General features: G+C 32.8%; 1 protein-coding gene across 1 annotated transcript in view; it reads left to right on the plus strand.

The window, feature by feature from the left end:
* The window catches only part of HOOK1 (hook microtubule tethering protein 1), a 52,202-nt gene extending 27,007 nt beyond the window's left edge, over positions 1 to 25,195 (plus strand). The window contains exons 10-22 of the mRNA XM_063106736.1: positions 143 to 283; positions 1,187 to 1,388; positions 2,465 to 2,575; positions 10,086 to 10,173; positions 10,336 to 10,396; positions 12,395 to 12,535; positions 14,347 to 14,440; positions 16,215 to 16,249; positions 16,795 to 16,877; positions 17,535 to 17,635; positions 20,755 to 20,856; positions 23,281 to 23,349; positions 25,025 to 25,195. Coding sequence (XP_062962806.1) covers positions 143 to 283; positions 1,187 to 1,388; positions 2,465 to 2,575; positions 10,086 to 10,173; positions 10,336 to 10,396; positions 12,395 to 12,535; positions 14,347 to 14,440; positions 16,215 to 16,249; positions 16,795 to 16,877; positions 17,535 to 17,635; positions 20,755 to 20,856; positions 23,281 to 23,349; positions 25,025 to 25,195 — 1,399 coding nt within the window. The remainder of the gene's footprint in view (positions 1 to 142; positions 284 to 1,186; positions 1,389 to 2,464; positions 2,576 to 10,085; positions 10,174 to 10,335; positions 10,397 to 12,394; positions 12,536 to 14,346; positions 14,441 to 16,214; positions 16,250 to 16,794; positions 16,878 to 17,534; positions 17,636 to 20,754; positions 20,857 to 23,280; positions 23,350 to 25,024) is intronic.
* The last annotated feature ends 1,140 nt before the right edge of the window (positions 25,196 to 26,335 follow it).

Here is a 26,335-nt window from a genome sequence, read left to right on the forward strand (position 1 = left end):
CGAAAACAGTATCTTTAATCTTTCCTCTTTTGAATGTAGAATTTAAAAAAATTTTTTTAAATATGTCTTGCTAAGCTCATGTCTCAGTAGAAAAATAAATGATGGAAATTACATTACAAAAACTATTTTTTTTTAATGTAAGGCTTGAAGCTGCAAAAGATGATTATCGTGTTCACTGTGAAGAACTTGAAAAGCAGCTGATTGAATTTCAGCATAGAAATGATGAATTGACTAGTCTTGCTGAAGAAACAAGAGCTCTGAAAGATGAAATAGACGTTCTTAGGTATGGCTCTTCTAAATATAATTATGTCACTTCTAAGTTATTACTTAGTCAATTTAGGTATTCCATATTTTAATCAGGGGTTCTTAGGTTTATCCGTGTGTATCAAATATTGGTCAGTTTTTATCCAAGCTCCTAGTCTTTACTTTTTTTATGCTTATTATAGCAGTTTAAGGATAATATTCAATTCCTGTTAATACAGTTTTACGTTAGAACTCATAAACCCAAATGAGACCTTTTTCTTAAAATTGTAAACTCAATTACTTGTAGATACATTTAGCTTGACCTCCTTGTACCCATTATCATCATATTTTGTGGAGTTTTTGCATAAGGAAATGTATTCTCACCATCAGTATTTTGGCATTTAATAAAATATAGATAAGAATCCTAACATTTATTTCAGGGAGAATTATCTGACAATATAAAATTTATATATTAGCTTTTACTTATGAAACGTTAATTATCAGACTATCCACATGATCTTTATATTTTCTCTTCATTTTTCTTAATTAGCTATTTTTTTGTAGTTTTTAATAACCATTTGAAACAAAATCTTTTCATTATCACATGGATCTGCGTGTGATAATGAAGTAAATTTTATCTATTTATTTATTTTTACTCTAACCCAGTTGGTCAAATAAATGCAACTCTAAAGGGAAGTGCTTTGCCAGATAAGTTTATAAATTGAGTCAGTTTCCTAAGTAAATAAAATACTAAGGACAAAACTGTGCTAAAGGATTTACACTAAGCAAGGTTGGCCTGTAAACTGTAAGAGTAACTCAGAATTCAATTGTATGTATAAAACCATTCTTTTTTATACATTGTGCATTCATTTTACAACTAGAATAAAATTGTTATATGCATTTACTAGTTTTTACACAGTAATATTTAGTCTTTATTATATAGGGCTACCTCTGATAAAGCAAATAAACTGGAGTCAACAGTTGAGATATATCGTCAGAAGCTACAAGACCTGAATGACCTTCGCAAGCAGGTGAAAACTTTACAGGAAACGAACATGATGTATATGCATAATACAGTCAGCTTAGAAGAAGAATTAAAGAAGGCAAATGCAGCACGTACACAATTAGAAACATACAAAAGGCAGGTAAGGAAATATTTTAATTGGTAAAATTGGAATAGCTCAACGATGTTATTCAATCTTTTAAGAATGGTGCAGAAATTAAGCATTGCATATAATCACTTGTGAACTTATTATGATGAATTTCTTCTATCTGTAATTTTAATTCGAGGGGTGATAATTGAATTTATTTAGGGTTTTTACCTTTTTACTGCCTTCTAAGCTCGTGGAGGTTTTTCTGGGTTTTTTTATTTTATTTTTTTTATTTTTTTACATTTTATTTTTTTTATTTTATTTATTTTTTTACATTTTATTTTTTAATAGCATTTTTGGTAAGCAGTGATTGTAAATGCGTAGAGATTGGAGCTGTAACCTAAAGTATTCTATGTTGCTATTTATCACACAACCTAGAGAAACATTGGAAGGCTGATTTTTAAATTTTTGGCTAAATTATTGTATTGTGGGAGCCCCAAATCTGAAAGGGCATTCGTGTAGCATTTGCCTATTCCAAAGAATTCACCCAGGTTGAGACATCTGTTTATTAGACTTAGGGGAGGTGCTGATGATGGGCCGGGCAGCTAGTAATCTGCACTGCCATAGGGTGCATACAAAGGTTATATAGTGAATAGATCAAAGGAGAGATGTAAATCATTTGCATGCTTATGTGTAGACCCTCACCTGACTCAGAGCTCTCAGGAGATCTGGCTGAGTAGATAAGTTAACCCCTCCTGGAGTTAACACTAGTATTCTAACTCTATTTACATGCTACTTCATTTAGCTTCCTACTGTCTTCCATTTGTCTTAAAGGAGACATGCCTTTCCTTGGGTAAACTACCTTGGTCAGGTGTAGTTTCCCAGGGGAAAAGGGGAACTTTGGTATGTACGGGGAGTGTAAAATAGGTCTGTGTCCCACATTTACCTTACAATTATTATTTAGGTATTTAAAATTTTATGTAAATTCTTTTTATCTATATGCTATTTTCAACAAATATTTAGAATTAGACTGTAATTTTAGTATAAATATTTTATTTCTAATCAGTTTTCTCATATACTGAATCTGAAAGACAATCTTGTTGTTTTTTTACTTTTGTTTCTGACAAAAGGTTCAGGATCTTCACATTAAACTTTCCTCTGAATCCAAAAGGGCGGACACGCTAGCATTTGAAATGAAGCGGCTTGAAGAAAAACATGAAGCTTTACTTAAAGAAAAGGAGGTAAATGTAAATATAATTGATAAGATAAGAAATATGTCATTCTTCTTTTAGCTTCCATACTACCCTTGCTGTTCTTACAATAGTATTGATGTCAACCAGTTTTATCTTTTTGAAAATTGAAATTGTTGGTATAAAAGAAAGTCTTGTAAAATGACTATCACTTTTTCACTCAGTTTTGTTAGTTTTCCTCACAAAGGAAGATGAAATCACAGAGCCAAGGTCATAAGTCATAGTGTATGTTTGCTAACTCTAGACTGTCAATTCCATCAGAGCAAGGACCATAGATAAAATTTTTTAACTGCTTTATTAAGATTTACATACCATAAATTTCACCCATTTAAAGTCTACAATTCAGTGGTTTTAAATATATTCACAGGATTGTGCTACCATCACCATAATTAAATTTTAAAACACTGTCATCATTCCAAAAGGAAACTCCATAGCCATTAGCAATTACTCTGCATTCTGGTTCTCTTCCCTGGGATGCAAGTCCTTTGTCAGATATATGTTTGCAAATATTTTATCCCATTTTTTATGTTGTTATCTCACTTTCTTGATGGTATTATCTGCAGCACAAGTTTTTCATTTTGATGAGGTCTGAGTTATCTATTTTTTCTTCCAATGCTTGTGCTTTTTTGGTGGTGTTTCTAAGAACTTATTGTGTAACCTAAAGTACAGAGATTTACTCCTATTTTTTTTAAGAATTTTATAGTTTTAGCTCTTATATTTAGCCTCTGATCCATTTTGTGTATGGTGTGAGATAGGGATCTAACTTCACTCTTTTGAGTGTTGATATCCATTTGTCCCAATACCATTTGTTGACAAGATTCTTCTTTCTCCCATTGAGTTGTCTTGGCACCCTTGTTAAAGATCAATTGACTGTGATACTACAATGGTGTCTACATATTATACATTTGTGAAAACCTGTAGGATGTGTAACAGAGTGAACCTTATGTAAACTATTGACTTTAGTTAATAATATTGTATCAGTATTGGCTCATCAATTGTAACAAATTAGCACACTAATGCAAGATGTTAATAAAGTAAACTGTGAGTGCGGGGAGGGGGAGGGAGAGGGAATATATAGGAACTCTGTACTTCCCACTCAATTTTTCTGTAAATCTAAAACTGCTAAGAAGTCTATTAATTTAAAAAAAAAAAAAAAAAGGTGAAAAAAATTGACCATAAATGTAAGAATTTATTTCTGGTCTTTCAATTCTGTCATTGGTTTGTTTATCTAGTCTTATGCTAGCACCACACTGTCATGATTACTGTAGCTTTGTTGTAAGTTTTGAAGTTGGAAAGTGTGAATTTTCCCACTTTGTTCTTTTAAAAGATTGTTTGGATATTCTGGGTTGCTAGCATTTCCATATGAATCTTAGGAACAGCTTGCCAATTCCTGCAATAAAGGCACCTGAGGTTTTGAGAGAGATTGCTTGAATCTGTAAGTCAGTTTGGAAACATTGCCATCTCAACAGTGTTGATTTTCTGATCCATGAATGTGGGATATCAATTCCACTTATTTAGGTTTTTAGTGTCCTTTAGCACTGTTTTGTAGTTTTTAGTGTACAACATTTACACCTTTTAAAAATTTTTTCCAAAGTATTTCATTTTTTTTGTTGCTATCGTAAATGAAGTTGTTTTCTCAATTTCATTTTTGGATTTTTTATACATTGATCTTGTGTCTTTCAAACTTACTGAATTTGTTTACTAATTCTCCTTGTCTTTAGTGGATTCCTCAGGATTTTCTGTATATAAGATCAGGACATCTTCAAATAGAAATAGTTTTACTTCTTCTTTTGTAATACAGATACCTTTTATTTCTTTTTCTTGCTAAATTGTGCTGGCTAGAACCTCAAGTCCAATGTTGAAGACAAGTGGCAAGAGTGGATATCCTTCTCTTGGTCCTCATCTTAGGGGGAAAGCATTCAGCTTTTCACCATTATGTATGATATTATATGTGGATTTTTTTGTAGATGTCCTCTATTAGGTCAAGAAGTTTCATTGTATTCCTAGTTTGTTGCATGTTGTTATCATGAAAGGATGTTAAATTTTGTTGTATACTTTTTCCAGATCAGTGAGATGATATGTGGTTTTTGTTCTTTATTAATATTAATATTTATTAATATCTAGTATTAATATATTGATATGGTTTATTACATGGATTTTTGGATAGTAAACCAATCTTGCATTTTTGAGATAAATTCCACTTGGTCATAATATATAATCTTTTTTATATGTTGCTGGATTCAGTTTCATAGTATTTTGTTGAAGTTTTTTCCATCTATATTATAGGGGATATTGGTTTATAGTTTTCTTGTGAGGTCATTGCCTGGTTTTGGTATCAAGGTAATACTGACCACATGTAATATGTTGGGAAATTTTCCCTGCTTTTTGATGTTTGGGGAAAAGTTGTGGTAATAGGTATTAATTATCTTTTAAGTATTTCATAGAATGCACAATGAGACTGCCCAGGCCTGAGCTTTATTTGTAAGAAGATATTAAATTACTAATTGAATTTTTTCAGTTGCTATAGGTCCATTCAGATATTCTGTTTCTTCTTGAGTTAGTGTCAGTAGTTTATCTTTTTCTAGAGATTTGTCAATTTAATCTGTTATCTAATTTATTGGCATACAGTTTTTTATAGTTACTATAATCCTTTTTATTTCTATAAGAAACAAGGGAATTTCTGTAAGCAGTGATATTTTTTCCTTCATTCATTATTTTTGTAATTTGATTTTCTCCCTTTTTTCTTTGTTAGTTTATTTAGCCAATTTTAGTTTTTTTAGCCATGTTTGCCAATTTTGTTAATCTTTTCTAAGAACCAACTTCTGGTTTTGTTGATTTCCCTTTTTTTTTTTTCCTATTCTCTAGTTTACTTATTTTTGCTCTACTAATTTTTTGCTTTACTAATTCCTTGACAAAAGAACACAAATTTCTTTGTTTTTAGTTGGTTCTTTTTTCTAGTTTCTTAAGGTAGAAAGTTAGGTTATTGATTTGGCATTTTTCTTCATTTTTAGTTTTGGCAGTTATAGCTATAAACTTTCCTCTGAGTGCATCTTTTCCTGCATCCCATAAGTTCTGGCATATTGTGTTTTTGTTTAAATGTTCTCAGTTTATTTTTAATTTCCCTTATGATTTCTTCTTTGACCCATTAGTTACTTAGGAGTGTCTTATTCAGTTTTCACCTATTTGTGAATATCCCAAATTTTCTTCTATTATTGATTTCACATTTAATTTTATATGATTTTAATCCTTTTACACTTTCAGAGGCTAGTTTTGTGGCCTAGTATATGTTTATCCTGGAGAATGTTCCATGTGCCTTTAAAAAGAATGCATATTCTGCTGTTTTGGGTGCAGTGTTCTATATGTCTATAAGGTCTTCTTGGTTTATAGCATTGTTCAAGTCTTCTGTTTCCCTGTTGACTTTTTTAAATGTAGTTGTCCAGTTATTGAAGTGGAATGTCAAAATCTCCAATTATTATTGTGTTGTTTCTTTCTCTCTTCAATTCTGTCGGTTTTTTTCCTCCTATATTTTGGGGCTGTGTTGTTAGGTACATGTATGTTTATAATTTTTATATTTTACTGATGAATTGACTCCTTTATTATAGAATGTCCTTATTTTCTCTAGTAACAATATTTGTCTTAGAGTCTTTTTTGTTTGATATTAGTGTAGCCCTATGACTCTGTTTTGGTTACTGTTTGCATTTTTTTTTAATCCTTGTTTTTTCAAACCATATGTGTCTTTGATATTAAAGTCTGTCTTTTCTACCTAGCATTTAGTTTGGTCATATTTTTTATACATTCTGCCAATATTTGCCTTTTTACTGGAGCTTTTGATCATTTACATCTAATGTAATTACTGATGATAGCACTTAAGTCTGTAATTTTGCTATTTCTTTTCTGTAAGTCTTTTTTGATGCTCTGTTTCTCTACTGCTGCCTTCTTTTGTGATAGATATTTCCTAATGTGCTATTTTAATTCCCTTGCTTCTTTTGCTATTATTTTTTAATGCTTGTTATGGGGATTACAATTAGCATATTAACTTGAAACAATCTATTGGGTGAAATTGTAACTTAATTTCCATAGTGTACTGAAAACTTTGCTCCAAAATAGAGTCCCCCCCCATTTTGAGCTATTATTGTCATGCAAATTACATTTTTAATACATTATAAACTCAACCCAGTTTTATAATTACTGCTTTATATTCTTGTCTTCTATATCAGATTGAAGAACAAGAGAGTTAAAAAAATACATTTGTGTCATATATTTATGTATATATTTACTTCTGCTGGTGCTCTTCTTTGTCTGGATTCAAATTAGTCTCCAGGATTCTTTTACTTTAGCCCAATGTACTCCTTTTAGTTTTTCTTGTAGAGCTGATCTGCCAGTGACAAATTTTGTTTTGTTTTGTTTGCTTTTTTTTTTAAATTTAGAAAAAAAATTCAGTGTATCCTTCATATTTGAAGATATAAAATTTTTGTTTGACACGATTTTTTTTTTCTTTTATCATTTTATGTTCTCTCGCTATGTCCTGGCCTCCAGAACATAAGTCAGCTGTTAATCTTTTTGAGGGTCCTTTTTATTTCATGAATGATTTTTCTCTTACTGTTTTCAAGATTTTCTCTTTGTCCTGGGCTTTAAACGGTTTGACTCTGATGTGTCTAAGTGTGGATCTCTTTGAATTTATTGTACTTTCAGTTTATTGAACTTCTTGGATCTGTAGATTAATGTTTTTAATAAAATTGGAGAAGTTTTTAGTCATTTTTCCTCAAATTTTTTTTCTTTTTATCTACTCTCTTCCTGAGTTTCCTATTATGTGTATATTGGTACACTTGATGGTGTCCTACAGGTCTGTGAGACTCTCTTCATTTTTTCTCTTTTGTTTCTCATACTGGATAATTTTAATTGACTTATTTTCAATTTCCTTGGTTCTTTTCTTTTCTTGTTCAAATCTTCTGCTAAGTCCATTCCATATATTTTTAAAATTTTATTTATTGTATTTTTCAATTCTGGGGTTTCTAGTTGGTTCTTTTTTATAATTTCTCTTACACTGTGGTGAGACATTATCATAATTTCTTTAAATTCTTTACACATGATTTACTTTAGTTCCTTGAACATATTTATAATAGCTCACTTAAAGTCTTTTTTTAAAATTTTTTAATTTAATTTTATTTTTTTTATTTATTTTTTTTAAATTTTATTTTGTCGATATACATTGTGGCTGATCATTGCTCCCCATCACCAAAACCTCCCTCCCTTCTCCCTCCCCCCCTCCCCCCCAACAATGTCCTTTCTGTTTGCTTGTCGTATCAACTTCAAATAATTGTGGTTGTTATATCTTCTCCCCCCCCCCCCCGGTTTGTGTGTGAGTGTGTGTGTGTCTGTGTCTGTGTGTGTGTGTGTGTGTGTGTGTGAATTTATATATTAATTTTTAGCTCCCACCAATAAGTGAGAACATGTGGTATTTCTCTTTCTGTCTCACTTAAAGTCTTTGTCTAGTGTGACCACCCACCAGGTCACATCATTGGCTTGCATATGTGAGTGTGTGTGTGTGGACTATCCTGTTTCTTTGTGTTTTTTATATTTTTTGTTGAAAACCTTACATTCAAAATAATATTTCAAATCTGGAATCCAGATTTCTCCGAACCTCAGTGTTTGTTGTTGTTGGTTTTGTTTGTTCCTTTTTAGTGACTTTTTGGACTAATTCTGTAAAGCCTAGGATTTTTTTTTTTTTTTTGTAACATGTAGCCACTGAAGTTTCTGCCTAGTTGTTATTGTGGTTAGTTAATTTTTGGTCAGAGATTGTCATAGATATGTTGAACCAGATACTATGCCAGCTGTTGCAACAGGACTCAGTGTGTGTGTTGGAAAATACCTTCAGTGTTCAGGCAGTTTAAAACTCTGCCTGTGCTTTCATTTTCTATTTGCACAGGGCCTCAAATTTATCCTTAGCAGACACATTGGGACCCTCTCAGGTTTTTTGTGGGCGTGTGCACAGACCTGTACATGGTTGGCTTCCTACATCACCAGAAAGATGTCAGAGCTTTTCAAAGACCCATATGGGCATCTTGTTCCTTTGTATGTTTTTGGCCAGTGTTTTGTTTGTCCAGAGAGGTATCACAGCTTCCAGCAGCTGTGGTGGTGCACAATTACTGATGATTGTTTTTGACAAATGCCTTGGGAACAGGTCTTTCCCTGCAGAGGAAGCACCAAATCAGGTCAAAATTGAAAAGTTACTATAAATGGGTTCTCCTGGGAGCTGCAAGACAGGTCAAATAGTGACAATTCTCTGAGGATGGGGCTTTTTAGGGTGAGCTCCATATCCAATCTGCCTCTTCCAATGTCTGCTAAAGCTGCTGGTTTTCAAGGCTACAGTGATTGAGAAGCTGCTGGTTTTCAAGTCTACTCCAGAGCTTGGGAGAGAGGGAGATAGTAGTAAGGCAAGTTAAAAGAGCAAAAAACGTGCTGTTCTAACCACAGATTACTTTAATAAATGTTCCTAGGGTTTTTGTAGACCTATGGTTAATTTCCAGCTTTCTGAAAAAGTTGATATTGACAAATTTGCTGGGGTTTGCATTGCATTTATGGAGGAGTGAATTTACAGAGGTCCTCATGCCTGCTTCTAGTTATAATTTATTGGGTTCACAGATCTCTAAGGCATGTGCGGACTCCAATCTAAGGACTCCTTGAGTCTGTTATAAATTTATTGTTAGATTGATTTGAACCACATAATGGACTAAAATAGGGTTTGTTGATTTGGGATATAATATTTACAATAAGTATTCATAAGTACTTTCCAAGTTCTGGGAAAATAATTTAACATGAGCCTTTTGTACAGAACTTAGAAATTTGTCATTGGCTGTAGATGTTAAAATGAAATAGTCCATGAAACAAAGTATTATCGTGCTGTCCTTTTGAAATGATGTTTTTCTACAAATTCATACTTCTAGAATGCAACTTATTACTTCTTCCAGTAGAATTTCACAACAGTGGTAAAAAGAAATAATTAGTCTTCAGCATCTCTTATACACCAGACTATATTGTGGGTACTTGATTAATTTTCCCTCATTTTTACCCAGAACACCTTTGCAAGGGTTTATGTATTAGTATTCCAAAGAGTTAAAAGATACTAAAGCCAAAGAGTTAAATAACTTGCCCAAGATAATATAGCTAGGAAGTAGTAAAACTGGAATTCAAACCACGGTCTGTTTGCTTAAAAGTCCACGCTCTTTTTATTACCTACCGTACAGGTGCATATTTGTGCTCTACTACATAATTGCCTTCATTAGGTTCAAAGATAAACTATCTCATGGAGAAAACATAAGTCCTATGTTGTATAAAGACTATTATTTATGTGATTTTGCAAAAGAAATCGAGCCCCTAAAATTAAACATTGTCATTTTTAATTAAGCAATAGTTATCAAACTAACTTGTTAAGTTATTGTAAACATAAAGTACATTTCTTATGGGCAGAATTACTTTGCTGATATCCACGATTCCTTTTTAGAGATTAATAGAGCAGCGTGATACTCTGAAAGAAACAAATGAAGAGCTTCGGTGTTCACAAGTACAGCAAGATCATCTAAACCAAACAGGTAAATTTTATTAGATTTATAAAAGTTTTCTTTAATGGTTGAAATACGAGGGGTCTTCAAAACATTCATGGAAAGATTCATATTATCTTTTAATTCTATTTTTCCACCAACTTTTTGATGTACTCTTGTATTGAAACACTAATCTATTTTTTTGTTGTTCAGATGCATCTGCTACAAAAAGTTATGAGAATCTTGCTGCTGAGATTATGCCAGTGGAATATAGGTAAATTATATTCTGTCAAATTGATAATTCATACTTAATGTTAGAAATGTAATTTCTTTTTTTTTTTTAATTGTTGGTTTTTAAAAACTTTTTATTTTATGAGTCATAGAGCAGAAAATTACTTTGTCTCATCTGCTTAAACTTCTTAAATCAGATTATTATTGCTACCACAACAATTTAAAAAGTTTTAAGAAGTAAAATTTCACAGACTCTCTGAATAACAATGTACTCTAGTTTTTGTAACATGGTCTTTATTGTGTTGAAATTATTTTTCTGTTCCTTTACTCTGTGGAAAACCCTTTCAAGACATTGCATTCAGTTCCACGTGGATGAAACAAGAGGAGAGGAATTATGAATAATAGTAGGAGAATTAATAAGAAGTTAAATAAAATACAATTTTTAGAGGTTCCTCTTGACTCAACTATCTTGGTCTTTTACAGTTATGTTTATTTCTAGACGTTTGATTAATCTAGTATTTTCACTTTTTTGTGGTTACAGTTTTCTTTATTATTTCAAACTCTGTTTACTCTTTGTTTAATTAGTTTTATTAAGATATGATTCATTAATTTAAAAATGCACAGGTTGGTGGTTTTATTATATTCACAGAACTGTGCATCCATTATCACTGTCAAACTTTAGAACATTTTCATCACCCCAAAAGATACCCTGTACCTGTTTGCTGTCATTCTCCATTCTCCATTCTCCATTCCTGCCTCCCCTCCAATACCAGCCCTAGGCAACCAATAATCTGCTGTATGTGTCTATCAATTTTCCTGTTATGGACAATTCATATACATGGAATCATGCAATATATGGCCTTTTTGTGACTGTCTTCTTTCACTTAGCATAATGTTTACATGGTTGTTGATTTTCAGTTTGTTCAGTTTTTTATTTGTTGTTAGGATGTAGTGATAATTCCAAGTGTCTTACATCCTTGACTGTAAATAGTTATTAATATCCAGTTGTTTTGGAAGACCCTTCCAGTTCATCTGCATATACATGAAAGTGACAAGCCATAGAACTGAAAATTACTTTGTCTTATCTCCTTAAACTTTCTAAATCAGATTGTTATTGCTATCACAGCAGTTTTAAAACTTACCAGAAGCAGAATTTCACAAACTCACTGCATAACATATTCTAGTTTTTAGAACATGACCTTTCTTGCTAGGTGGTGAGATTATGTGCTATGTTATGAAACAAATTTATCCTCTAAAGTTTATGCAAAGTTAGTTTAACTATGGAGGTTTATATCATTTAAAGTTATAAAATTATTAGAAGATGAAAAATAATGTAAGTAACAAACCTGTGTTTGGGGAAGTGGTAGATATGTAAAGTGAGAATAGTTACTTATCTATCTCAGTAGGGAGTCAGCCATTATGCTAAAATTAATAATTTTAAAAATAACTACATGAGCTTATTTTTTAAAGCTAATGGTGTTGGCATTCAGCAGAACAAAAATTGGGGTTAATTGAAATTAGTTGCTTTTGGAGAATGGGATTTGACAGGGGAGCAAGTAGGAGAGTATTATTTTTCTGTTTAATACTATTATTTGCATTTTAAAAAAAGGTGTATGTAAAGCTTTAATAAAAATTTTTCCAAAAACAAAAGACTGTCTTATTACCATCATAAAAGTGTATTTAAAAATTTTAGGTGATTTATGGTTTCTTAAATCTATTGCTTTTCATTTGTATACTTTCTAAGAATATGCTGTTTCCTTTGGTGAATAGTTCTTCAATTACCAGAATAATTATGTCTTAGGAATTAGAATAATAATCATTTAGTGATATATAACATGTTCCTATACTGGTCCCTTTAAAAATTTACTACTTGTTTTTGAAGCACAGTCTTGCAGCATACATAATTTTTTCTTAAAAGCTTTTAGAAGTCTTAGTTGCATTTTAAAATGATAGCTATAGAGTCGGCAGGAATTTCTTTTTAAAAAAGAATGTAATGACTCATATTTTAAAATTTAAAATTTTTTTTGCTTTTCAACAACAGGGAGGTGTTTATTCGACTGCAACATGAAAATAAGATGCTTCGCTTACAGCAGGAAGGTACTGAGAATGAACGTATCGAAGAACTTCAGGAGCAGCTAGAACAGAAGCACCGCAAGATGAATGAGTTAGAAACTGAGCAAAGGTGATGTGTTCCTTTATAATTGAAAATCTTGGTGATTTAATTACCCAGCCACAAAATCTTGATTCACAGAAGTAGAAAATATCTTTGTATTTAAAGTAATTAGAAATATCTAGAAGTAGTTTGAATGTTTTGTTGTTGTTGCTAGCAGTCTCTTACCACTCTATGAAAGAAGCTTCACTCTATGAAAGTAGTCAGTTGATTCATTTCAATCTTCTTATAAAATGCATGGATGGCGCATTCATTTTAGTGGAATTTTTAGCAGACTTGGCTAACCAGGTCGCTTATTCTTGACTTTCATATAGATATCTTCACAATTAACAGAAAATTTAATACATGAGTAAATGACAGTTTGGCTTTCTTTTGTGGTCTGGTGCATAGATGGAACATAGATCGTGGAATCCAACTTGAATCCTACTTTTGCTTCAGCTTATTTACTGTTTGTTTCTGCGCAAGCCACTTAAACTCACACTCCATGTCTTCAGCTATAAATATAAGTTTTTAAGAAGATCACAGATAATGTGCTTAAAGCAAATGGAGCACTTATCTGGTACCAATGAGGTGCTCAAAAATTATAATAATAATACAAATATATAACATTTATATTGTGCTTATTATGTACCAGGTACTTTTCTAAGCATCTTTTTGGTATCAACTAAGTAAAGCCTCACAATAACTCTAGGAAATATTAACTATGATGATCTTTTTTCTATGGAAAAGGAAGCTGAGATATGGGAGGTTAAGTAACTTACCAGATGTTATACAGCTAGTAAGTTTTGGATCCCACGTTTGAACTCTTTTAGTGTGATTTTTGAGTCTCTACTCTTAACCCCTGTGCTAACCTGCCTCTTATAAATGACACATTTACTATAAGGGTATTTGAATTTATTTATCTCATCTTTATTGGATCTTTTGAGACTGCCAGAGATTTTAGAGTTGCTTGAACCTTATCTTTCTCAAAATTGTATGTATCCTGTTACCTCAACTATGGTTAAAAGAATAACATTTTAGGTTTCTGAAGAGACCATTAAATATTACTATCCTATACAGTTCAGTAACAATTGTTAGCAGTGGAGATACAAAGTTTCAATTTTTAGGGAATTAATAAAGGACAATAGACATGGGAATAGATAATTACTGTATTGTGTGATAACTGCAGCAGTGGAATGTTATCATAGTCAGGTGAGTATATTATACATGTGTATACATGTTTATGTGTGTGTATATAGCTACAGAGAGAGAAAGAGAGGGGGAGAGGAGGAGAAGGAGAGATACTAACTCTTGCTGATAACTTCCAGTGGAGTTAACTCTTAAGCAGAGTTTTAAAGAATGGGATTTTGCCAAGTTAAAATCTGCACTAGTTGCTAGTGCCAGTCTCTTTAACTTAAATAAAAAGCCATGATGAAATGGGTGGAAAATGGAGACCTTCCTCTTTTCCCAATACACTGTGAAATCTGAAACAGAAAAGGGAAACCTAGTTCCCATTTATTAAAAATACAACTGCGGGGAGATTGAGCTGGTTTTCTCATTTTTCTACCAGTGAGTACAGTACAAAAATGTTATGTTTTCACCACTAAAATGTTAAGTGCCTTTAAATTTTAAATGTAAGCATATATACTTTCAGGGAAAAAAATCTTTTTAAAGTGTTTCCTTAGAAGTAGCCTACTGTACTATTATACTAGTCACAGATAATTGTTCTGTATTTGTTATTGCTACCAAATGTATATTTTTGAGTAAAATTGCATGAATGCACCTTTACAGATCTTTAACTGCTTTGACTTTCAATAGAAATAAATACTTTCATCTCACAATAGGCTGAGCAAAGAGCGCATCAGAGAATTGCAGCAGCAGATTGAGGACCTCCAGAAGTCTTTACAGGAACAAGACTCCAAGTCTGAAGGCGAAAGCGTAAGTAACTTAGAAATTATAATAATTCTACTGTGTATGGATTCTCTTAAATAGGTATCGATGCCTAAATATTGTATTTGAAGGTGCTACCCTTAACATTGAGGGTACCCTTAAATACCGTATATATCTGCATAACAGATGCAGTGATTTTGCCAACTTGGAGCCTTTATATTGACCATATATGTCGTAAGGTGATTTCTATCTGTCCTACTTCAACAACTACACCTAAGTTCATGATAATTCTTGACTGAGAGCAAGTGACAATTGAGGCCTTAGCAGTGCTGCTGGAATTCCTCGGGGCTAGCCTGGGAAAATTCCAGGAGAGAATAATCAGCAGTCAGCCTTGAGGAAACATTCTAATAGGAAAATAGAGAATGAGAAAATAATTTCTACCAAAAGAGCATTCAAGAAATGGATCATACCAACCTCTGAAGGACAGAAACTTCAATGTGTCTTTAGAGACTTTACCCTGTATTTCTTCCCTCCTTCCACACTGACTCATGTCCTTGCCATTTGCTAATAGTTTTTTTAAGGCAAGGTATTATGAGGTAAGAGATAAAAGGACTTAAAAGAGATCTGAATCTACCTAGCAATTTTTCTGTAGTTTGATCTCTATGTGTGGAGAGGAAAAGAAATAATGATTGGAAGAGGGATGTATTTAATTTAAAAAACAACAAAAAAGGTATGGCTATAGATGAGTGTTAGAGAGATATTGATTGATGATTGAGATTAGGGAGAATGTTAGGTAATTATCCCTGTGTTGATGAGGGGGGAAACTCTGCAGAGTAAGTAAAGAGATGAAAAGGAAGATTGAAAAGGTTGTGTTTCCTTTCTATCTTTTATATGCTTTATATGATCTTTTCTTTTTTCCCTGGGGGCTTGGAAAATAGAAATCGTCTCATGCATGGCGGCATCTCATATGTGCATATATACGGTATTGTAACCTCTCTAATACAAATATTTTTTTAAGTCACTTTAGGGAATACTTTGGGATCTATTTGTGGGAGTATATTTTGGATCACAATGTTTTAAAGATTTTAAATTTCTTTTTATTTTTTATTTTGAATCTATTAGTGTCCAAATTATATTTCAGATTATGTATTTTAAATTCTCAGCAATTTAGTAGATGCAGAACTGATATTGCAATTTAAACTCCTGTTTTTTAAAAGAAGGAATTTTATTTTTTAAATTTTCTTTTCTTTTTTTTTTTTTTTTCAACAAAATCTAGTTGCTTCATTTTGGAGTTAATATTATAGATGTTGCATTTATAATGATAAAGTTTTATTATAGAGATTATTTTAGTTCTTTAAGTCTATACCTCATCAAAGGCCTAAAATATTAAAATTCGTATTTTGAATAAAATGGTTATTTAGATGTTTAAATGTTTGATACTCCTCAATATATCACATTCAGCTTGCATTTGCTATTTTTCAAGACTAAATTTAATTTTTATTATATTCAGAAATATGAATTATTTTTCTTTCTTCTGTTGTATTCTTCCTTATTTCATTTTCTGTTCTCCTTTCTTTTCCCATTTGAAGTAAAAAAAATAGCTAAAATTTTGTTCTTTTATGGGCCCAGTACACTTCTGCTGTATGACTCTGCTAATTTAAAATTTTAAGCTTTTAACAGTATGGTATTAGAAACACAGATTTTAAAAACATTTATAATTTTACATAGTACATCTTGCAAAGGAGGTAAAGAGATTTAGATATCTGGAAAATTTACCTTTGTCAAGACAGTCATCTTACAGCAACTTTTTTTAATTTTATAGTCCAGCAAATTAAAGCAGAAGTTGGAAGCTCATATGTAAGTAAATCTGATATTTCATTTCAAGTATGAGAGGGGAAGGGTTGTAAAAGCTTCTAAAGTTAATTACCTTTTCTGATTTTGTTTATAAAAGCAAATACCCTGATGCTAGTGAATGTTCACCACTGCCACCAAAAAGTGAAAAGAAAAACGTGCTAAATGTTCAGCCTGCCTGCCAGCCATCCCAGACTCCTACATTTCTCAGTTGCTAATGATATCATTTGAAGAGTTTAATGAAGCAGACAACTATCATAACTAGATTATGTGGGATGTTAAACCTATAAAATATTTCTTTTTAGTTTCTTAAGAAGTGAGAGTGGTGAGGGAAACAGTTTAACATTTTTGGCACCCACCACGTGCCAGGCAGTTCACATGCTCATAACAACCCCTCTGTTTAGGCAGGTATTGTTCTCATTTCACAGATGAGGAAGCTAGGGATCAGAAAGGGACTTGCCTGAAATCCGCAAATGTTATGTGTCAGGGACCAGTTACCCCTTTTAGGTCTGTTTGACTCCAAGCTCCACCATGCTCTTTCCACTACTTAGGGAAAAACTAACAGAGGTCCATGAAGAATTACAGAAGAAACAAGAGCTCATTGAAGATCTTCAGCCAGATATAAATCAAAATGGTAGGTATTTATAAAAACTTGGATCAGACTATATCTAAGGACTTGCCCTTTTTAGTTGAAGGCTGTAAGAACTATGTATAAGTGCACAGTGGGTAGATACATACATTGCAAATAAGAACATGATAATTTTTAGTGCTAAAGTCATTAATAAATGGTCTAATCTTAAAGCAAAAAAATGTAAATTTAATTAAGTGAACTGATTGATATATAGGAGTATCAAACATTGTAAAATATAGGAGAATTAATACTATGGAAATGTGCTAAAGTAGGTAAGAATAAAATAATTATCTCAAATCATATTAAAATGTACTTCAAAACGTTATGTAGAAATAATGCTTTATTTTCTCTTATTATGGTTATGCTTACATTGTAAGGTATATTTGCTTATTGAAATACTTGATAGAAAAGAGAAAAATATCTAGATAAAGCAGATTATAGTTTTTTTTAAAGAGACAAATAAAAAATGATTAACAATGTATAATTGATTGTAGTTCGAAAGTTTTAGATAAGAATTCATTACAGAGAATAAATAAAAGGATTTTCTTTTAAGCTGTCATCAGTCTTTAGAAAATGAGTTTGATAAATCTAACTTTCTGTGAGGATGGAGTATTTTAAATAGGCAGTAATTCATCATGTTTATTTTATTTTCACTAATAGCACAAAAGATCAATGAACTTGAAGCTGCTCTTCAGAAGAAAGATGAAGATATGAAAGCGATGGAGGAAAGATATAAAATGTACTTAGAGAAAGCTAGAAATGTGAGTGACTTATCTTCCTGAGCTCAAGCCTTTGTGGCCAGTGTTCTCATTAGGCCTGTATCACGTGATTGTACTGCTATTTTTGTATCTATATTCAGTCACTTTGCTTGTGACAGTCTTGCTTTGTCTGTCAGGTTACTGGACAGTCTCCACACCATTCCTTATATTCTCAGTCTCCCTCATCAGTGTCAGATGAAATAAACACATAGCTTATAGGGACAGTTTAAACATTGACTGTAGTATCTTCAGTAGAAAAGTGACTGCTATAATTTATGCAATCTTCAGCTCTTAGCAAAATGGGCCTATAATTTTCATTTTCTAGAATCTTAGTAGATTTGCTAAGAATAAGCTTTGCTAGAATCTTAGCAAAATGAGCATTTTACATTTTGTGAAAATTTAGTTTTTTAAACTTGTTTAAAATTTTCTTAGCATTATAGTTAAACATTATTCTGATGTTCACCAGACTACATTCTTTTTTCTTATTTTATACTTTTTCTTAAATATCTGTAAGTACTGTTTTCATCTTTTATTTCCATGACTACTATATATAAATGTCCTCTCTCAGAGAATGTTAATGTACTCTTTTCTATTTACTGAATGAAAGAAGAGAATTTTACAGTGAAGCTTTAAAACACTGACTGCCTTTTTTATATTTAAATTTCATATGATATTTACTAATTAAGTCGTAAACAGTATCTGCAGGAACAGATGAACCCCAAAATCTCATGTCCTAACAAGTTTTCTTCTTGATCACATTCAGCCCAATCATGAGTGGGAAAGGAGCTCTGCTCCATGCAGTCATTCAGAGTCTCAAGCTGATAGAGGCTCTGTCATCTTCAACATAAGAGTCCGAGGTTCACTTGACACTGTCCAGTTAGTAGATGAGGAAAGATGGCAGATTGCATAGAAGACATGTAGTGGATTAGGCCTGGAAAAGGCATAAATCACTCCCATTTCAGTGGCAGAACTCAGGCAAGTGGCCACACCCAACTTCTGAGGAGGAAGGAAAGGGACATAGATGTGGAAAGAATAAGCTTAGTAAGGAAAGGGAAAATAGATTTAGAAGGAAAGGGAAATAGGCTGGGTAAAAATGCAGTGAGTCTGTGCCACAGTTAAGTTTCTTGCAGTTAAAACAGTATAAATGCTTATAGTAGAAAATATAAATATAGAAAGGTTCCCAGAAACAAATGCATTAACATTTTGGTGAATTTTCTTAACAAGGCATTTTTTTATGCATATTTTCTCCATGATTAGTTATCATAACACACACAATCTATTGTATTTTAAACTTAAAGTAATAATCATTTCCTCATGTTGTAGAACTATAATTTAATATTTATTGAGCACCTACTATGCTAAGTACTGGGAATACAGCAATGAACAAGACGGACACTACACTTAAGGAGCAGACTTTGCAAAAGTAAAATATACCTACATAATATTCACTTGTGTGGGGTGTATCATAGTTTACTTAATCATTATCCTTTTGTTGAAAATAGTTTGTTTCCATTTTCTTTTCTTTTTTTGCTCCCAGAAATATGACTGTAGGCAACATATTTATACAGAAATCTTTCCCCTTATTTTGGTGTGTTATCTTAACCTTGTTCCCTAGAAATGGAATTACTGGGTCAAAGGATAAGACAATTTTAATAAAACACTTGGTATGTATTTCTAAATAACATTCTAAAAGGATCATAACTAATGGGACAAAGCAAGAACAATGAATACCGTATTCTCACCATCATTGACTATTATCGTTTAAAAGACAATTGCTTGCTATGATAAACATGATTTCTTTGTTTTTCTCCTAACATTATGCAGTGAGGGAGTGGGGTGGGAGGGGGAGGGTAAAACAGTGGTTGAAACACTGGTTGAAATAACAGCATTGTATGTCCATTGTAGAAAAGTCAGAAAATATGAAAAAGTTGCAACCATGGTTTCTATCACTTAGAGATAATAAATTATGATTTATTCTCTGGAATGAAATTATAATTTAAATTCTTTAATGTGTTCTGCTCTTATGATGTGAACTCCATGAGGGCAGGTGCCATGTCTCTCATAAATTGCTGAGTCCCATTTGCCACAGTGTCTGCCACATAGCTGACACTCAGTAAATGGTTTTTAAATAAATGAATGAACCACAGTAATTTTATATATTACCTTCTAGTCTTTTTTGTTTAACCCATAAGTATAAATGACATTTTCCTAACTCATTAAATAATTTTAAACCTTTTTTAGTAGATTTATAATTACATCATGCACGTGTTCCTATTATTGGAAATTTGTAGTTTTTGCTTGTAATTTATATCTGACATTTCCGAACTGGTTTCCTAACAGAATGCTATCTACATAGTTTAACTCAGTCTCTTTACTACACTGTGATCAAACAACTCTTTTTTACCCAACTTTTAGTAATTTACATAAATGTGATTGAGCACCCTACCATTTGCAGATAAAATCGGCAGCACTTGGTAGAGTGCTGCGCTGGCAGCGTGGCGACGCTCCCGCCGCGGGTTCGGATCCTATATAGGACTGACCGGTGCACTCACTGGCTGAGTGCCGGTCACGAACAAACGACCAAAAAAATAAAAAAAATAAAAATCGGCAGCATCTATTATATGGATTTTATGTACTGAATTACATCTGACTGGATAATGACAGTAAAAAAGATTATTGCTAAGAATTTATTTTTTGTGTATTACTCTTACTTTGTAAAATTAGCAAGTTCCCCCAGAGTTATTGAATTTATTTTTTTTTTTAATTTATTTTTTAATTCTCAGATTAGATAAATGTGGAAAGGATTATTTCAAGACCTCGGTGCCCAAAGCTTGAGCACCGAAAAGGCTAAATAACTCTCTGAGTACTGAAACTTAGAGAAGGGAAATTTGATTTTGGGATGGGGATCTTCCCATCTTCTTACTGAATTTTTATACCATTTCTTGTCTATAGAATAAGTTATTTTTGTTATTCCAATTAGATTGAAAATCAAGCTGCAGTTAGCTTCTGGATCATTTTGTGGATAATTTTCTACTTTACTTACTCAGCTTTTATAGAATATGTTCTTATGTTTTCCATACTTTAAAAGATAAAGTGAACATAAATGTTTTTTCTTTAAACAGGTAATAAAAACATTAGATCCCAAATTAAATCCAGCATCAGCTGAAATAATGCTACTTAGAAAGCAGTTGGCAGAGAAAGAGAGAAGAATTGAGATTCTGGAGGTAAAACTTCCATATTCACTTATTTCCTCTTAATTATTCTGTGGAATTCTGGTAATTAATTGCTGTCATGTATTTGGTATTAATGATCAAGTTAGAAATGTCATGTTTTAGCACTCAGTATGTTTATTACAAAGCATCTCACCAGCCAACTAGATTGGTCTCTGTACCGTTTATATACCCTGTTTATAGGCTGCATTTTATCTCTCTCCCTCTCTAATAGAAAGCAAGAATATCCATATGATCAGCTAATAGAGTCCTGCTATATAATGTGCCTCTTAAAATTATGCAGATCTGATTTCATTCAGCAAAAAAAAAAATCTGAGCTTACCTTTTAGTAAAGGTACTGTGTTCACTCAATTAACCAGACTTCTTATATTCCTATTTCTCACTGCACCTAAACAAACTTAGTTGGAATTTCTGGGAGAAGGAAGTACTCACTCTTCCTATTTCTCACTGCACCTAAACAAACTTAGTTGGAATTTCTGGGAGAAGGAAGTACTCACAGAATCCCAGTAAGCCCCTGAACTAAAATAGTTATCTTAGTTATTAACCATGCATAGTTATAGTAGTAGTGGCTTGCTCTCATCAGTTAGCCGAATCTTTAAATTTTAGAGGTATGTTTTGTACTAATGGTCATATCATTGTTGTGAGCTCAGGTGAGTATGTCAGTGTGGAATTGTGTATTCTTAGCATGTTCTAGTTTCCTTCACAAAGTGTTTTAGAAAACTGCTATTTTCAATACTGTGATGAGATTTGATGCTATTCTTCAAGTCAGTATGTACTTCCCTTTAGTAACATAAGCATAATTGCAGAGCCATGTTGGGTTTTACACAGTGGCTTTAAAATTCTCATAAATGATAGTTGGTTTCTTTCTGAATTAAACAGGAATGTTACATCTCATAGAAACACATTCTACTCATATATCTTTTTCTTGGTATTATTTCTGAGCAAGTAGGTATGGATGGATGGTGGTGGAAATATTTTTGTTTAAAGACTTAAACACTTTAACACCCTCTCCTCCCTATGTCCAGAGTACACAGCACCTTGATGTGTGCTTGCTATTGGTGCTTGTTCGTGTCATGTGTTGTAAAAAGTACTGGATAGGGATATCTGTCTGAAGAGATGCTGTTCTTCAAGATCCAACTCAAATGTCTCTTTCTCTATAAAACTTTCCCTTTATTCCATAGTCAAAGGTAGTTATCTCTCCATAGTGAGTCCGTGTAGTTTGAACTCATGAATTCATCCCACAACAGCATTGATTTTCTTTTTGGCGTATGTCAGGGTGTTTTGAAGGCCATATCTTATGTCACCTTACCCCCAGCATTAAATCTTACATAAGCCAGAGGGCAGAATTACAGCTTTATTGGTAACTTCCTGTCTTAAAGTTGTCACCTCTCCTCACTGGTCCTCAATCTCCTCATCTGTAAAATAATGAAATTTGGACTAAGTAACCTCTGAAATCTAAGTTGCTCTGCTTACTTCTTAGTGAGAGACAGTGAGAACATACACCGTTGCTGATGTTTGAAATGTTGATCCCCAACAAGTACGATGACCAAATCATGCCTCTAACTGTAGGGCTCTGAAGAAAAACTTAAGTCACAGCATGTGGTGTTTAATCTGTGTGTATTCATGTATACACACACTGCAGAAAGGAAGAGGGAGAAACGCAATGTAAATAGCAGAGGCTGTTCTGTCTGTCATCCCTCCTGGGGAGTCTGGGCTGGACTGGGTGGGAACCAGAAGAAAGGCCTTCCCTCCCTCTTTGGGGCTTCTTTCCTATAAGCCTGTGTGTCACGAGCATCTTGCTGAGTAAGGATTCAACTGTTTCAAGGGTATAATTTTTTATATGATCCAACTATATCTGGTGCTCAACAGAATGACAAAATTAGAGTATTAATCATTCCGTATTAAAGAAAAGAATGTTGATATCTATGGTGGCATGTAAATATGACCACAGGGAATCTAGAATTCAGGCCACCAAGAATTGAGAGAGAAGAATTTGTGCTAAGCTTTACAGGTGATTTTAAAGGATTTTCCTGGTATTTTTGGCTACATCCTCCTGCTCTTTAGTTTTGACTCCTGCATAGGTGTAACTCTAGTTTATTTCCTAAGCCCGTTGTTACTTCTCTAGATATGAGGGCAGTAGCATGAGAATCACTAGTTTTATGTGGGAGCGTGTGTTTAAATCACTCTGTTCTATCAGTAAAATTCCTGAAATAGATTTACTAGTCACAAATCTTATTCTTTCCTAAAGGGGTTGTGCATGCATTTCTACATGGTTCATTTTACATTTTGACTACTTAATTTGCCTTACAAATGCATTTTTCAGATTTTCTCAACAGTGAGCCTAGTGAAGAAATGATTCTATTTTTAGTAATTTGGGGTAATTTCTGGGATTTTAATTGTCTTCATATCTTTTTTCAGAGTGAATGTAAAGTAGCAAAATTCCGTGATTATGAAGAAAAACTCATTGTGTCTGCCTGGTATAATAAGGTGAGTTGAAATTAAGCTAATGACTGGATGTTTATAAAAGTGTTTATCAAACTTTTTTGACCAGGTACAACAAAAGGAAATGTTGAATACCATAAACCAGGACATAACATGTTTACGTATATAACTGAAACAAAAGTTACCTTTATGAAATGATGGTAGTAATCCACTAAATTGATTTTATGATTCATCAACCTTTAGATGATACACATGAAAGCGTAGGCATAAAAATTCATAAATATTTTTTAAAGTGCCTCATTTAATTTGTGCTCCTAAAGGGTTTCTGAAGAAATGTAAATATCTCTGTAATGTAAAGTTAAACACTTCTAGTACCTCATATTTATTTTAACATCCTCTAAAGCCTCTCAGTGTGTCCTTTACTCTATTTGTTCTTTATCCAGGGAATATTCTTCAATAATAGTCTTTATCTGTCCTTCTAAGGAGAAAATAGCATATAGTAATTTGGAACGTGTTTTATTCTGTCATGCTTATCAGTGAGATGTTTTCAAGAGTAGCATTTCATGATATGTATGGTTCTTTTGGGTTATTCTCATCGGCTGGAATAAATAATAATTTAGCCATTATCTACCACTATCTGTTCTTACTTAAAATGAGGGAAAACCGAGTTACAGCCTCCCTGCATGTGCGTGCTATGCTTCACCATGTGGCACTAGTCGTCCCTGCTCAGACGTGCCTCATGCCTCCAGGCCACCGTACTTTTTGTCTGTGCTCCTTTCCTCCTTTCTCTATTTGGTAAAACCTGGCTTAATTTAGCAGAGCCTTGAAGGAAACTGTGTGAGGTATTCCTGGAACCTTCCCTCATGAGTTGGTCATATTACTTGAGATCAGAGACTGTATTATTTTCTTTGTTCCTCTGTGGCCTTTGATACATAAATCAGTGAAGATGTTAGAGCCAAATAATACATTATTTATTCATTTTTCAATCTGTATTTGTTGAGTACCTACTATATTCCATGCACTATACTAGTTACTAGTTATGCTAAATTTACTAAAATTGTGCTGTTATGTGGTCTAGTGAGAGAGTACTGACTTTCCTTATAAGAAACCCAACAGCCAAAACTACTGTAATTTGTCATGTACATATCAAAATACAGATAGTAAATTCAGTCTACACTGCTGGTTCTCAAATGTTAGCATGCATCAGAAGACTTGTTAAAACACAAACTGCTGGATTCACCTGCAGAGTTTCTGATTCAGTAGGTCTGGTAAGGCCCCCAAATTTGCATTTTTAACAAATTTCCAGTGATGTTAATCTTGTTAATCCAGGCACCATACTTCAAGAACCATTGGTCTGAGCTCTTCTGTTGTGTTGTGTCTGCTCTTAGCTGGTGGAGTGATGGCCCAAACACAAAAGTTTGCTTTGGAACTTTCATCTATTGTTATAATTAAGCCTAATTCCAGCATATTATTTTAAGCTACTGTTCTTAATGATTTCATGTTTAGTGGATTGAAATAAAGAAACTGGGTTTTCTGCCTTCATACTTGCATTATCATGTGCAGATTAATCAGCTTCTGAATGCTTATTTTCTTCTATAAAAATGAGGAAAACCTCAGCTTTATAAGATTGTTTTGAGGATTAGATAGCTTTATATATGTGAAAAGCACTTTGTGAACTCTAAATATTTAGTCATGTTTTTTATATATTTTTTTTGTTCAGAGCCTAGCATTCCAGAAACTGGGGATGGAATCTAGACTTGTGAGCGGCAGTGGTGCTTGCAAAGACGCTGGTGCATGTACTCCTGCACGGTCTTTCTTAGCACAGCAACGGCACATCACCAACACCAGAAGAAATCTCTCTGTTAAAGTTCCTGCTACAACATCTGATTAAACCGCAAAAGAAAACGTAAACAGAAGTGTCCTTAAAATATTTTATAACTTTCAACTAACTACCATATTGAAAAAGAAGTTTATGATGCTGAATATCAGCTATTTTAAAATCAAAATGCATCAAATTAATTTTGCCAGCTGACTTTGAAAACCAAGTATAGAATTAGCTCTCTCTCTGGGAGAGCACATTTGAATAATTGGAAGACGTAATTAGGCACACATCTCAAGCAGACATTTGTCTTTTGAGAGTATTATAATTTCAAATGGACATTAAATGTTTTCAGTTGTACCAGTAACTTGAAATATGTAACTAGTAATATGTAATTTTAAAATATGGTGTGGTTTTTTTTTTTTTTTTTTTGATACTTACGAAAATAGTCTTAGGGTAGGCACATAGAGTACTATACAAGGATGATTTCTTTGATTTGATACATGCAGGGTTTTACATCTGTCCTCTAATTCTGTCACTGAATGCGTATGTATATTTTGTCATGTCATGGAAGATATAACATCTGGAAGACTTAACTATTGGAATGACTGCAATAGTAAAAGTGACTAGTTGGAAATTTTGTAGATTCTGTAGAGGTAATAGTTCTCATATGTACCTACTATAAAACAAGGGCTTCTGGACAGCATGGTTGAAATGTTAAGGATGGGAAGTAAACTGACATTTGTGAGAGGTGACTTTCTGATGGAAAGCAAGCTAAAAATATATACTTTGTGTGAAATGTCCACATACTCTTTAATGTAATTAATGAGGATCAATGATTGATTTTAAGCATAAAATTGTCATGGCTTCTACTAAAAAAAGATGCATCACTGTATAATAGTTTTGCCTCTTCATTGAAAAGAGATGTTGCAGTGATGACACAACATGGGATCAGTTTGATTTCGTTTACTGAGAAAGGAGTTTGTCTTATGTTGGATTTGTAGTGTTCAGTTCATTTCTGCCCAAAGTATTTATTTTCAAAGGTGTTGCTTTCTATTTCTGAGGGTCATTTTTAAAAGTCACCACTTTGAAATTTAGTTGTTGTGCTACATCTGTGCTGTCCAATATTATAGCCATAAGACACATGTGGCAGTATAAATTAAATTAATTAAAACTAAAAATTTTGTTTCTTGGTTGCACCAGCCACATTTC

This window comes from Cynocephalus volans, chromosome 8 (genome assembly GCF_027409185.1).
Source record: "Cynocephalus volans isolate mCynVol1 chromosome 8, mCynVol1.pri, whole genome shotgun sequence".
Lineage (NCBI taxonomy): Eukaryota > Metazoa > Chordata > Mammalia > Dermoptera > Cynocephalidae > Cynocephalus > Cynocephalus volans.